Source organism: Phascolarctos cinereus, unplaced genomic scaffold (genome assembly GCF_003287225.1).
Source record: "Phascolarctos cinereus isolate Bilbo 61053 unplaced genomic scaffold, phaCin_HiC Scaffold_2;HRSCAF=192, whole genome shotgun sequence".
Taxonomy (NCBI): Eukaryota; Metazoa; Chordata; class Mammalia; order Diprotodontia; family Phascolarctidae; genus Phascolarctos; species Phascolarctos cinereus.
Genome location: NW_027555625.1, coordinates 146,266,672 through 146,281,034, shown reverse-complemented (window position 1 = coordinate 146,281,034; position 14,363 = coordinate 146,266,672). Strand labels below are relative to the sequence as shown.

At 42.4% G+C, this 14,363-nt stretch overlaps 2 protein-coding genes across 2 annotated transcripts in view; one reads left to right on the top strand and one right to left on the bottom strand.

The window, feature by feature from the left end:
• The first annotated feature begins 41 nt into the window (after positions 1–41).
• CIAO1 (cytosolic iron-sulfur assembly component 1) lies at positions 42–4,129 on the top strand. The gene is made up of 7 exons (XM_020988494.2): positions 42–542; positions 1,110–1,258; positions 1,631–1,742; positions 1,856–1,944; positions 2,434–2,635; positions 2,747–2,834; positions 3,627–4,129. Exons 1-7 carry the CDS (start codon positions 404–406, stop codon positions 3,865–3,867), a joined length of 1,020 nt encoding a protein of 339 aa, XP_020844153.1. The 5' UTR covers positions 42–403; the 3' UTR covers positions 3,868–4,129.
• A 1,167-nt stretch (positions 4,130–5,296) lies between these two features.
• SNRNP200 (small nuclear ribonucleoprotein U5 subunit 200) overlaps positions 5,297–14,363 on the bottom strand; it is a 40,102-nt gene continuing 31,035 nt past the window's right edge. Inside the window, exons 36-45 of the mRNA XM_020988505.2 lie at positions 13,612–13,720; positions 12,967–13,156; positions 10,964–11,128; positions 10,637–10,758; positions 10,281–10,424; positions 10,017–10,193; positions 9,505–9,665; positions 9,291–9,372; positions 5,886–5,978; positions 5,297–5,745 (exon numbers count right to left, since the gene is read on the bottom strand). Of these exons, the coding sequence (XP_020844164.1) occupies positions 5,602–5,745; positions 5,886–5,978; positions 9,291–9,372; positions 9,505–9,665; positions 10,017–10,193; positions 10,281–10,424; positions 10,637–10,758; positions 10,964–11,128; positions 12,967–13,156; positions 13,612–13,720 (1,387 nt within the window). The 3' untranslated portion in view covers positions 5,297–5,601. The remainder of the gene's footprint in view (positions 5,746–5,885; positions 5,979–9,290; positions 9,373–9,504; positions 9,666–10,016; positions 10,194–10,280; positions 10,425–10,636; positions 10,759–10,963; positions 11,129–12,966; positions 13,157–13,611; positions 13,721–14,363) is intronic.

The window sequence follows — 14,363 nt, the reverse complement described above, 5'->3', positions numbered from 1 at the left end:
CGCGTACGTGTTTCGTAAGCATCCTCCCCTCTTCTCCCCTCCCCCCGCCCCGCCTCTGCTGCTCCTGTATTGCTTCCAGGGACCATTTGGGGTCGGGCAGATCCCGTTGTTTGCTTACCCGCGAACGGGATGCGAGCCCGCTGCGGCTCGAGGCTGTAGAAGACCCGACCGTGCTTCCGAGGCCCCAGGAGACAACTACAACACCCAGAAGGTAGTGCGGCAGCCGGACCCAGCGGGCACTACAGTTCCCAGGAGATTTCGGGGCCCGAAAGCGGAAGTGGACGGGACCTGGGGGTCGCCGCGGGACTCTGGAGCTGAGTTACTGCTGGAGTTCCAACCGGACCTTGACTCGGCCTCCAAGGGGGCGGGGGGCCCCGGGTCCGGCCGAGCTTGAGCGCCCGCCATGAAGGACTCTTTGGTGCTCCTGGCCCGCGTGCCGGCCCACCCAGACTCCCGCTGTTGGTTCCTGGCCTGGAACCCTGCCGGCACCCTGCTGGCCTCGTGCGGCGGCGACCGCAGCATTCGCATCTGGGGCAAGGAGGGTAAGGGCCCCGCACGCCCTTGGTCCTGGACGCTGTCCCCGTCCTCCCCTTTCCCCCGCCCCTCTTTAGGTGTCACCCCAAGAGGAAGCCCCCCAATCGGGGGCCTTGCATAATTATAGTAACCAACAGCATTTCAAAGTTTGCGAAACGCAGTGCATTCCTTATCTAGTTGAATGAGGGAAAATTACAGGTGTGATCCTCGTCTTTTAAAGGCTAGAAATTCGGCTGAGAGGTTATGGTGACTTGCTCTTGATGCCTAGTATCAGCAGAATTCGAATCCAGGTCTTCCTGGCTCCAAGTTTTTGCGTGTCATGCTACCCTCCTCCATCCACCGTCCTGGAATTGTTCCCAGATTCTTCCCCTCCCCTACCCCATCCCACCAGCCATGTCACTGGAGACAAGTTTAATCTCCCCCTACCCCCAAAAAAGTAAGGGAGGTATCCCTGGTGCTAATGCATCAGTTGTTTTCTCTAAGATAAGCAATCTGTTGTGTCTTCCTTCTGCCACCTTCCTCCCCACATCAAGCTCCTCGGCTGGTGCTGTGACCTGCATTATCTTTCTCTCTAGGTGATGGCTGGGTGTGTAAATCTGTTCTGGCCGAGGGTCATCAGCGCACTGTGAGGAAGGTGGCCTGGTCCCCTTGTGGGAACTACCTGGCATCTGCAAGTTTTGATGCTACCACCTGTATTTGGAAGAAGAACCAGGATGACTTCGAGGTAACTAGGCTGGAGAGTAGGTGTGTAGGATTTCTTCTAGCTTTCTGACTGAGGATGATTAAATCCTGAGTCCACCTGTGCTTGGCTTTAGTTCATTTCCATTAAGCATTTATTATTATCATTGAACAAGTAATTATTATTATTGCTATTATTTATTATATGGGTGCTGGGCATTTTGCTGCATGTTGGGGCAATAAGACAAAAATGGGGCGCTCCATGAGTTTGGAATGTAAATACAGATAAATGCAGAACATATACAAATAATTATCTAGGATGGGGGTGGGGAGGGAAACAATAGTGATTGAGGGAATCAAGAAAGGCCTCCCTGGACCTTCTCCTTCTATTGACTTTCACCCACTATACTTTCCACAGTGTGTAACCACCCTTGAAGGACATGAAAATGAAGTCAAGTCAGTAGCTTGGGCCCCATCTGGTAGCCTTTTGGCTACCTGCAGCCGGGACAAGAGTGTCTGGGTTTGGGAAGGTGAGTAGCATGGCTTGTGTGGAGATAGTTAAGAAAGGTAGTCAGTTGTATCCTTGTTAATGTAGCCTTTATGGGTTTGGATGTTGGGCTCATAGTGTCCTTACCTCCTACAGTTGATGAAGAGGATGAATATGAGTGTGTCAGTGTTTTGAATTCACATACACAGGATGTTAAACATGTGATATGGCACCCTAACCAAGAGGTAAGAGTCTGGGGTAGGGGCAACTCTTGGGACAGAAAGTGCCCAGATATGAGACTTTGAGAATTTCTGATGTTAAACAGTCTTAATTCTGTCTCTCTTGAGCTTGGACTCTAAACTGTTGTATGCTGTAAATGGAAACCTTGAAACTACTCTTAGAAACACATAATAAAACCCCTCTAGGCTGTAAGAGCGTGTGGGGCTAGTGGGAAGAGACAGTGTGGTTATTCCATAACTCCTTAACACTAAGTGGTACAGTGGATAGACTTGGAGTCAGAAAACTTGAGTTCAGAGCTGTCTCAGACCTCTACAAGCTATGTGATGTGCCTTAGTTTCATCATCTGTAAAATAGGAGTGATGCTGCCTGTCAGGATCAAAAGAAATGTGTGTAAATGTGACACTGGTGATATTTGCAAATCTGAAAGCACTATACAAATGCTCGCTATCATTAACTGGCTTAGCAGTATTGATATATCCTGTGTATTCTTCTAGCTGTTGGCATCAGCCAGCTATGATGACACAGTAAAGCTATACCGGGAGGAGGAGGATGACTGGGTATGCTATGCTACCCTGGAGGGCCACGAGTCCACAGTGTGGAGCTTGTCCTTTGACCCCAGTGGCCAGCGCCTGGCATCCTGCAGTGATGACCGAACTGTGCGCATTTGGCGCCAGTACCTACCAGGCAACGAGCAAGGTGAGTTGCCAAGGCAGAGAATGGCTTCTCTATCAGAGTCCTCTGGAAAACATTCTGCTACAAGAAGCAACTTGGATGTTTTTCCAGCTAACTGGAGACTTTCTGTAACAGGAGTGGCCTGCAATGGCTCTGACCCTACGTGGAAGTGTATCTGCACCTTATCTGGCTTCCATTCTAGAACTGTCTATGACGTTTCTTGGTAAGTCACGTTCATTCATGAAGCGCGTATACACGTAGCCTGCACTGACTCATTGGGATCGAGCTGGATTTTTGATTTTGCCAGATCTGGCCAGTACCTCCTGATGTAACAAGTGCGCACTAACCGATGATCTGGGAATATTTAGAGAGAAGATGGGTAGGCCTGGAGATCAGCCTAAGTTGGGCTGTGATGATATGAACACTATTTCTTAGTCATTATTTAGTATCTTACTATCAAGAAATATTTGAGTGCCTCTGTGTCTGGAGTATATGGAGTTAGTTTCCCCTTATGAAGTATGTGTTAAGGAAGACTGGAAAGTAGTTTCAGCATGAATTCTGGCTCAGTAATCAGTCTCTGTATTGAATATAGCTTAGGAGACTTTTCTTTCAATCTCTACCAAGCTAAAGCTACCTCTAAAATTGCATGTAAGCATGTTCATAGAGGTTTAGAAATGTTAGGATTAGATGGGTTGGTCTCTAGGTCTGCTCAAGGAAGACAAGACCTTAATCCTAAAGGGAGACTGGACTTTTGAGTCCAAGTTGGGAAAACTAGTGTCTCTCCCAACATCATGATTCCAGTTCTGCTTAGAATTGACCTATTCAGGGCAGCTAGGTAGCGCTGCTGGTAGATCACCAGTCTTGGAGTGACAAGGACCTGAGTTCAAGTTCAGTCTCAGACCAGACACTTGACATTTACTAGCTGTATGACCTTGGGCAAGTCACTTAACCCCAACTGCCTTGCCAAAAAAAAAAAAATTATCTGTGCATTGAAAAGCAACCCCTTTCTTTCTAGGTGCCACCTGACAGGGGCCCTGGCCACAGCTTGTGGTGATGATGCCATCCGGGTATTTGAAGAAGACCCCAGCTCTGACCCTCAGCAGCCATCTTTTTCCCTAACAGCTCACCTACCCCAAGCCCACTCCCAGGATGTGAACTGCGTAGCTTGGAACCCCAAGGAGCCAGGACTACTGGCCTCTTGCAGTGATGATGGTGAGATGGCTTTCTGGAAATACCAACAACCGGAAAGTCTCTAAGGCCCTTCTTTCCCACACACATCCCTTGAACCTTTTAGCAGAGGGATAATGTTGATTTTCCCCAGAGGGGAAAAAAAAATTATGAGAGTCAGTTTCCTCAGACTACATAAAAAGTCTGAAGGAGCACAGTGCTAGCTTCACTCTCTTCATGTCTGAACTTAATCCCCTACTCATTTAGCCTTGCTCCAGAATCACTAATATTTCCATCCTTTGACTTGGGCCCCTAGTTCATTTGTGTAAAATAAATGTTTTAAAAATCTTATCCTCAGCTTTTTTCTGCATTAAGGTGGGTATGGAATGTTAATTATTTAAATATCTATACTGTGTATACATCCAATTTCATGGCTTTCATTTTGAGAAACTCACCCAGGTGTGTGAATTAAATTGACTATTTAAGAGACAGTGACAGTACTGTATGCTAGAAATACCCCTCAGTAAAGTCACTTCTCATTTCAGCTCTGTATCTCTGTTTCCCAAGACATTTTTGCCAGTCTTATGATCACTGTAACTATTTGTGACCCACAGAAAAATTTCCAGGGACTACAGGAAAACTAGGAATAGACCACCCAGTAGAGCTGGTCCTGCTCAGATGTAGGAATGAGTGACTTATATTCTTATTAGCACTTTCATGTCTATTTATCTCTATATACTAACAAGTTACATAAAGGATAAATTTAGGAGGTAATCTCAGAGGGAAGGTTGAGGACCAGGAAAGGCTTTTTGCAGAAGGCAGGCAGGGCCAGAACTGAAGTTTGCCTTGCATTCCACAACCTGTTTTAATTGGAACCCAAGTAATAACTCACTACCAAAAAATGTTCAAGTCTCCTTCAGATTAGATTTAGCATATCTTCCAGCTTCCACATGCTTTTGAAGAAGCAGCAATTCAAGGAAACCCACAGATTTAGCACATGCAACTTTGGCTTCTTAAGCCTGCCTGGATCACCTGCTTAAAATGATACCGTGCATACGATTTGAAAAGAAATGAAGAAAGCTGTGTGTAAAGCTCTCTGGAATAACAGCTGACTTCATTGTCTCACCGGGCAGTTTATACTGCCCCCTGGTGCTTAGAAACTACAAGACTTCATAATGCTGACCAGCCTGTAGGATGGCTGGTCCAAGGAAGTTGGGGGTACTACTGGCCAACATGTTAGCTTGATTAGAATTAGCCACCCCCATCATCTCCTAAACCATGAACCCAGTTTCTGCCATCACTTTTTTTCAGTTAATGAAGAATGTAATGAGAACTTGAACCCTGACCAAAAATTCTGGAGTGGTTATCTGGGAGTAGCAATTGGCCTTGTAAGGCACTTATTTGCTGTGTTGAGGAGTTTCGTCTGGCCAATGGAACAGGATGGAAGACCTATCTTAGCCAAGGGGCTGTCCCTGAACCTTTACTACTAAATAGAATCACCTCAAAAAGTAAAGATAGTCAAGTCAGGGAGTCTTTATTTTACTAGAATATTCAAAACTCAGAAAAGACCTACAAAGAACCACATTAAAAAATACTGTACAAGTTCCATTCTTCAGCATAGCCAACAAAAACCAGCAGACATTCAAATTACTAAGGGGACCTACAGTTAAACAAAATAATAAAGGGTGAAAATGTTGACAGCTAAGCCAACACTAGCATGATTCCCTCACCTACTGGATCTCTGAAAATCCAGGGTTTCAGACAACTACACATTTCAAATCCCAGTTTAGCATTTTTCTGAGAGTAAATGAATGCCCTGGGACTCAGTCAGAATCACTATCACTTTCTGCTTCCTTCACATCTACACTGAATTTGTATTCCTGGTCGCAACCCATGTAGGCATCACTCATAAAGTAGAGAGTGTAATTATGGGCACCAGTGGCTGGAGCCACAAAATCAAGCTTCACCTAGAGGGAGAAAGGAAGCAAGAATGAAGATGAGCAGTTCTAGGATTTAGAAAACCTAGTCTTGTCCCATCCTGCCCTTCTTCCCACCTCCCCTGAGTCTGCTCCTTCCCCACCAGGAAAGGCCCGAACAATTCACTCACCTTGGCCTTCTGTTGCAGTGTCAACCTTTTGATGGAGATGAGGCTATTGGATTTGGAGTCTCCAATCACCACCCACCAGCCCTCCTCACGTTTCTATAAAAGTGAACAAAGTAAGGACTTTAATAAACAAAGATAATTCAGTGGTCACCATTTATTGTAGTACTACTAACCATAACTAGATGAGTTACTTCCTGTCTTTTAAGTCTCAGTTTGTCTATAAAAGGCTACTCACCTCACAAGGTTGTTAAAGGGAAAGCACATAGCTCTTTAAAGTGCTATATAAATGAGGGCTATTGAATATATCAGAGAAAAGGTAGGAAGTTGCCTGAGCTCTCCTCAATTTCCCTTGAAACAACTTTAAATCCAGCCTCCAAATGAATTCTGGAGCCTCCTGGTTCAGCACGCCAGCTGTGAGGCCTCTAGCACCAGCAGGTGAGCTGCTAGCCCCTAATTCCCTTCCCCCACCCCAATACAGTGAGCTACCAGTCCCAGAGGCTCCAATGCAGCAAGCCAGTGACCAGTCACCTGGTTCCCAGGACAAGAAGCTTGGGGCAGTGACTTCTGTACCCCAGAAACAGAGCTCAACTTTAAAAGTCATGAAATAGGCTAGAAAATGAGCAAAAAGCAAAAGTCCCTGACCACAGAAAGCTACTGTGGTGACAGTGAAGATCAAGACACAAACTCATAAGAGGACAACAATGTCAAAAGGCCTATATACAATACCTCATAAGAGAAATATGAATTGGTCTCAGGCCCAAAAAGTCTTCCTGGAAATGCTCAAAAAAGATTTTAAAAATCAAATAAGGGGTAGAAGAAAAAATTGAGAAAAGAAATGAGAGTTTGCAAGAAAATCATGAAAAGAGTCAACAGCTTGGTAAAGGAAGCACCAAAAACTGGAAAAATTCACTGAAGAAAATAACTCCCCTTAAAAAGCAGAACTGGCCAAATGGAAGAGGGGGTACAAAAGCCAACTGAAGAAAATAATTCCTTAAAAGTCAGAATTGGGCAAATGGAAGCCAATTAAGAGATACAAAAAAATCAATCAAAATCAAAAGAATGAAAACACAGAAGAAAATGTAAAATTTATACCTCACTGGAAAAACAACTGACCTGATCCGAGATCCAAAAGAAATAACTTAAGAGTTATTATACTACCTGAAAGCCATGATAAAAAAAAAAACCCAAAACCCCAAAGCAGACAGCATCTTTCAAGAAATTATCAAAGAAAACTGCCCTGATATCCTAGAACCAGAGGGTAAAATAGCAATTCGAAAGAATCCACCAATCACCTTCTGAAAAAAATCCCAAAATGAAAACTCCCAAGAATATTATAGCCAAATTCCAGCACCCTCAGATAAAGGAGAAAATACTGCAAGCAGCCAGAAAAGAAAGAATTCAAATATCAAGAAGTCACAGGATTACACAGGAGTTAGCAGTTTCTACATTAAAAGAACTGGAGGGGTTGGAAGATGAAATTCCAGAAGGCAAAGAAGCTTGGATTACAACCAAGAATCAACTATCCAGAAAAACTGAGCATAATCTTTCTGGGGGGAAAAAAAAAGGAAATTCAATGAAACACAGAAGACTTTCAAATATTCCTGATGAAAAGACGAGAGCTGAAGAGAAAATATGATTTTCAAATATAAGACTCAAGAGAAGCATAAAAAGGAAAAAAACAACAAGTTAATAAGGTTAAACTGTTTACATCCCTACATGGGAAGATGATACTTGTAACTCTTAAGAACTGTATCACTATTAGGGCAGTTAGAAGGAATATACATTAGGAAAAAAATTAAGAGTGAGAAAGAGGACAGCACTGGGAGAAGAGGGAAGAGAGGCAGAATGGGGTAATGAAAGACCTATTACAGTGGAGGGAAAGGAGAGTGAGGCAATTATTATTTGAACCTTACTCTCATAAGATTTGACTCAAAGAGAGAATAACACACACACTCAGTTGGGTACAGAAATCAAAATGAGGACTATTATGGTCCTCCACTCAAGTTCTACTCCAGTGACTCAATGGGATAGAGATGACTGGGTTCTCAAAGGTGAAGGCGAAGACATTGGCACTGCAGCTGAAAATGGCTTTAGATACAGGCCTAACAATGGATGGGATGTGTTGTCTAAAGGCCGGCCTAAGTTCAGAGAGGTTCATCTTGAGTAGTGTGGTTGTCAGGTGAAGAGTTATTTTGGCTACAAAAACTCATCAAGAGTCTTAATAAGGTGTGAAGAGGTTGAGACCCAACATATCTTACTAGCCCCCAATCGTCCATGTATATTACAGCAAAGTACGATAACATTTACAATTAACCTAAGTCACCAAGGCAGGAAAGTGTTCAAACTTTTTTTTTAAAATCACTTCCAAATTTTCATCAAAAACCATTAAAACAGTTTTTGATGCTTACAAGAAAGAACTCCAATACCTGGCAGAGTATCTAGCAAAACTTAATGTTTGAACTTAATTTAATTCAGTTATCTAGAAACTCATGAATCCAGATACTTCAGTTTCTAACACTGTCAGGTAGTTGAAGTATTAATAACAGCAATCATCTACTTTCCATATCCACCAATGTTAAATCAGATACAAGACAAAGCTTCCTGATGACAAGCTATCACGTAGAGCCAGGGTATCAAATTCAAATAGAAACAGATTCCTGAAGTTGCATAGTGACTTAGAAAACCACACATTAACAGTATCTAGGTTGTATTCTCATTTTGGTAAACACATCCTGATTACATTTTAATCTGGTTCCAGTGGCACTCTGCAATCGTACAGCCATGCAGTTAATACCTCTGATGGAGTGGACCTTCCCAGAATGAGGTTGGAGGAGAAAAAAGAGGCATTAGTCCTTTGTCTGAAACACTCATTAAGCAGGGGGATGGCTTCTAGAACCCTAGAAAAAGGGCTTGTCTACTCACCAGTCCTACCATACTTTCCATAACTTTCCCCACTCAATATTTGGTTCTAAAACCAGCTCTAGAAATGTGGTTGAAGGAAAGATAAAGGACCAGCTCCAGGTGCAAGAGACAGAATAATGCCATGGGGTGGCTTGTAATGACCCCAAGGGACTTCTAGCACCATAAGTCTGTATTTTAAAAATTTGCCTGGTACTCCTGGCAAGAAAATATCTCTGCCAACACAGACTGGTATCCATTCTCTAACTTCCAGTTTTAGAGAAGCTAAGGTTATGTGACTTACTCAAGGTCAACAAAGTATATGTTAAAGGTGAGACCCGAACCCAAAAGGACATCGGGGCTTCAAGGATGGCTCTCTAAGCACTATGCAGTTCTGCTTCTTAAAGCAATATTACTAAGTCTAAATGTCTTCTTCCTCAATGTATGTTTGGACTCTGGCTAGTAAAAAGGGATTCAAACTTGTATGTTAGTAAAATCTGAAAAGCTTACCTGCGGGAAAAGAGGAGCAATGACAGGACCTGTGACTTCCTCTTCTCGCTCCAGCTGCACCAGCACGACAACTGGCCCACCACTGCAAGAAATAAAAAGGACATCACCACCCATGCAGTGGGCTCAGAGCAAACCTAAGGGCTGCCTCCCACCCACCCAGGACTGTGTAGTCCTTAGTATTTCTGGGGCCAGGGGTTGGACCCTCCCAACTCACCTGCGGATGCTCTCTTTTTCCACCACCTCGTAAGACAATTCAATATTGGGATAGCGATTACAAAAGCGAGCTACATCAGCAATCTGATTGTCTGATAGTTGAAGAAGTGTGTTGCGTTCTTCATCTTCCATCTCCATGATGTCAAAGACACTCTCCACTCCCTATAAGAGAACAATGGAGGGTCAGAGAGATCCAGGAGAAAAGGAGAAAAAATACCAATAAAAAGGAAAACTTACTGTAGGAACTCATTAATTTCACTAACAGCACCAGGTCTTACTTCTTAACCACAGGAAACATTGCTCACAGCTGGGAGGTAAGTATGTTACCTCTCTTCATCTAAGATCTTAATGTGTGGCCCCTTCATTGCCAAACGAGGACCAGAGATTTTTTATATTACAGCTGGGTTCCCTTTGACTTTGGATAAAGCTTAAGTCCAGAAAATTCAGCTAAGATGTCAGGTGCTTCCCACCTCAGGCATCTCCTTAATGCTCCCAGTCTGAGTCTCAGATTACCTTGTCCGTGCATCGTTTGATGTGGTCAGAGGTGAAGTGTGGCAGCTGCTTCAGGTAGGAGTCTTTGGACCACATGGCTTGGGTAACCATCTGAGCCAGTTCCATGGCTGCCAGAGCAGGGCTCAGCCAACCATTGCTAGAGAGGACATCAACACAGGCTTGGATGAGCCGGATTGCCTAGAGATGGAGAAACAAGAGCACATCAGGCACAGCAACTATGGCCTTACTTCCCTCCACTACCCACCCCCTTCAATCCCACAGTACCTTACTAAGGATCTCCTCAGTGTCAGATTGCAATTCAGCACTTAGCTGCATACGGGACAAATGGGCCTGAAGCAACAGGTTGGTCTTAACATGGGGATCGTTGAACTTGGGGTTGTTCAGCTTATGAGGCACTTTCTGAGCCAACTGGTAAGAGGGAAAAAGAAATACTGTGATGCTTAAGTGTCATTGCTCCTTACTCAAAGTAGCCATGTAGAAACATTCAGCCCTCTGGTTAAATGGTTAAGCCCCAGATTTATAACTAAGTAATTTCTACAAATGGGATTTTCTGTGATGGGTTATTATGGACTTCAGAGTCACACCCTCAAAGCTGTGCCTAGTATTCTCTATATCCTTACCTGCCGTAGCAGGTTGTCTTCATGATGTCGGATGGGAATGTTCTCATACTCTGCTGCATTGGAAATGATCTCAATGAGCCCACGCACCTTGGTCTTTGCATTCAGAGACATACTGAAAAGCTCTGGGGAGAGAAGAGGTTGGTAGAAAGTCAAGGACAGCTGGAGAGGGAAACAGAAAAGAAATTCCCAACACCCTGGAACTACAATGATATTTCACATAATTTATCACATCTAAAGGTCTTGGGTAAGGCACCTGTGGCCACCTTTTTTCCTTAGGCAAGATTCTTCCTGCACAATTTTCCCTCAGATGACTCTAGGTTCCCTTACCAATGGTGGTATAGTTGATGTAGTAGTAAGCAGCAATCATGCCCAAGTTCAGAGGTGCCACATCCATCTCATCCTCAATACTGATACATTTGGACTGCTCCAAGTCACTTAATGTCTGCTCTACCAGTTCCGACAAGTGATCTGACAAGTGACGATGGGAGATGCCTATAGATTTAAGAGATCAGTTGCAGTCAATGCTGGAGGGATTGTATTGGATGACGTTACACTAACAGTGCTGGCAGATCTGTGGATAGGGAAAGCCATTCTGGAAAGCAATTGGAATTATCCAAGTAAGGTGGCAAAAATGTTTACATCCACTGAGAAGAAATTCCACTGCTAGGTATATATCTCAAGGAGGTTACTGATTAAGAATTTAAAAAAAAAAAGGCTCCCCAAACACCAAAATGCTTATAGTAGTATTTTTTTTGGCAGTGGCAAAGAACTGGAAACAAATCAGAGACCCATTAATTGGAAAACGGCTAAACAAAATGTATAATATGAATATTACTCTGCTGTAAGAAATGATGACTACAAAGAAGCATGGAAAGACTTAAAATGAACTGATGCAAAATGAAGTAAGCAGAGACAGAAAAACAATACACACTATGACTACAACAACGTAAATGGAAAATAATAATTAAAAAACAATGGAAACTGAATACTATAGGTTGGTTAAGTGGTCAAAGGTTATGAATAAACAGTTCTCAAAAGAACTGAAAATTACTAACAACCACATGAATGGAAAGAATGCTCCAAATCATTAATAAGAGAAATATTAATCAAAACAATCTTGAGGTTTCACCTCACACCATGCAAAATGGCAAAGATGACAAAAGATGGGAACAATCGATGTTAAAGGAGTTGTGGGAAGACAAGCAAACCGGTGCATTGTTGGTGGAGTTATGAATCACTATAACCATTTTGGAAACAATTTGGGACTAAGTATAAAAAGTGATTAAAATATCCCTACCCTTTGACCCAGAGATTCCATTACCAGGTTTACAATCCGAGGTATATCAATTCAGGCCACTGATAAGAAGAAAGCCTCCATATAAACCAAAATATTTACAACAACACTTTTTGTGACAGCCAAGAAACTGAGGCAAAGTATATGCCCATTGATTGGGGAATGGTTAAACAAACTGTGGTTCATGAATGTAATGGAATATTACTGTGCTATAAAAGAAATGATGAATTTTTTTCAGAAGTGATGAATACAGAGAAACATGGAAAGATCTACATGAACTGATGCAGAGTGAAATAAGAAGGGCCAAGAAAACAATATACATGCCTACAATGTTAACAGAAAGAACACATAAATCAAAAGTAAATGTGGCACAATTTTAAAGAACAAGTGTGGCTCAAAAAGATATAAAAAGACATATCAACATCTCTACAGAGGTGGGAGGTCCATAAGTGTTAATCATTTCATTTTCAAACTCTTTTTTTTTTGATATACTGATCACTTACACTGATTTTCCTTTTTTACCTTTTATTTTCCTTTAAAAACATTTTTTGTGATCTGGGATGGCTCTCTGAGAGAGGGAACAGGAGGGATACTGGGGGAAATTATGGTGAAGTAAGAAGAACAAAAGGTATCAATAACAACTTATTTAAAATGACTATTACAAAATTATAAAGAACAAGGCTGGCTCTAAAGAAGAGGTATGATAAGATACCCCTCTCCTCTCTGCAGAAATTGCTGGGGGGGAGGGGGGGGTGAGAATGATAAAACAGGTATGGAATACTGCATATGATGTCAGATTTTCCCAATGTACTGATCACTTTTTTGTTGAATTTCTCTTTTTCAATTTTAAAATTCTGTCGTATAGGATAGTTTTCGGGGGGGGGGGAGTATGATTATCAGGGGAAATTTAGGTAATGTAAAAACAAAAGATAAATCAATTTTAAAAAAAGATGTGTAGAAAGGGCCAATGAGCTAGATGCTCAGAACTACTGCTAGAAATGTCACGGTGAAGATGGCTTCAAAACATTGAGCTCACCCTGCAGATTGTAGTAGTTGGGGTTCTGGGTCATGCGCCGGTATAGGAATGTCCAGGTGAGGTAATCTACTGCATCCTGCTTGTTCTCAATGGTCTTGGTAACGATCTCAGCATTGAAGTGGTCATGCATGCAGTGGTCCAGATGAGACTCTACTGGCAGTGGCTCATACAGAAATTTCTTAAAGAAGTCCTATGAGAAAAGGCAACAGTAGAATGAAAAATAAGAACCCTACTGGGCTGATCAGTAAGGCATGAACTCTGCTTGTGAGACGGTGATAAGAGAGACCAGAAGCAGCTAAAGTTGCAAGTAGCAATCACTGACTCAACCATCTCCTTCTTAGGGAAGTAGGAGGCAGCAGCACTGAAACATTGAGAAACAGATGATGACGGACAGAAGCAGCCAGAACCAGCTAGAGGTAAGAGTTAAATATGAGGGAACACTAAACAGCAGCAGAAAACATGAGAGGCAAGAATCCAACATCTTGATCTGATTTCATGGAACTGAACTCAAAAGGAGTTTGGGGAGTAGACAACACCAGAGATATCTGGGATGTGAATGAAGCCATCATCAAGAAGAGAACTAACAATGTGACTGGGTGCTCTGAGACCTAACTCTCCAGAGTTCTTCATATCCCCAGGACTTACTTTTTTGGAGCCCTGACACATAATGACACATCGTCCTTCATCATCCTGTAGAGGTCGATTGGCATGACCCACCATTTGCAGCACATCATAGATGGGATAATCCACATAACTGACAGGACAGAAGCCAAGAAGGGAAATAAAACAGGTATAAATAGAGAGATAATATGAAAAAGAAAAATCCTGATCATTCTCCCTTGAATGCCAAGTCAGATTTAAAATGTTCCCACAGTAGGATGAAAGTTACAGGTAAAACTGCTATTATTTATGAGTTTTACATTTTACAGTTTCTTTTATCTGCATGTAATTTATGTTAGCAATTTTTGACTTAAGAATAAAATGTTTAAGGGTAAATTTCACATTTTCATGGCTTAGGGTTCCAAGGGAGTTCAACCAAAGTGGCAAAAATTACCCCAAACCAAAAACTACAAAACTCCCTTTAACGGACTCCACAATCAGTATAGACCCTTTGGATAGCCATTGCTTAGGGACTCACTAGACCCCCCCATTCTAGGATCCTTTATCCCTTGACCCTTTTCCATTCCCAATAACCTCAAAACCCTGGAGTAATTAATCCCCATCATCCATTTCCTCCATTTCTGTTCCTGGGCTGCTGCAGATCTTTGGAACGAGTTACAAAACTATATCATTTAATTCACTTTATATGCAAATGAAAATGCCCTTAGTGTGAGTTCAGCAATCTCATTACCTCCCTATCTCATTCCTCATAGTAACTGTCTTAAATCTTTTATCTT

Coding starts and splice junctions, on each gene's coding strand:
- CIAO1 (XM_020988494.2), top strand. CDS start 404: ATGAAGGACTCTTTGGTGCTCCTGGCCCGCGTGCCGGCCCACCCAGAC. Junction 543..1,109: donor TCGCATCTGGGGCAAGGAGG/GTAAGGGCCCCG, acceptor CTTTCTCTCTAG/GTGATGGCTGGGTGTGTAAA. Junction 1,945..2,433: donor TATGGCACCCTAACCAAGAG/GTAAGAGTCTGG, acceptor GTATTCTTCTAG/CTGTTGGCATCAGCCAGCTA.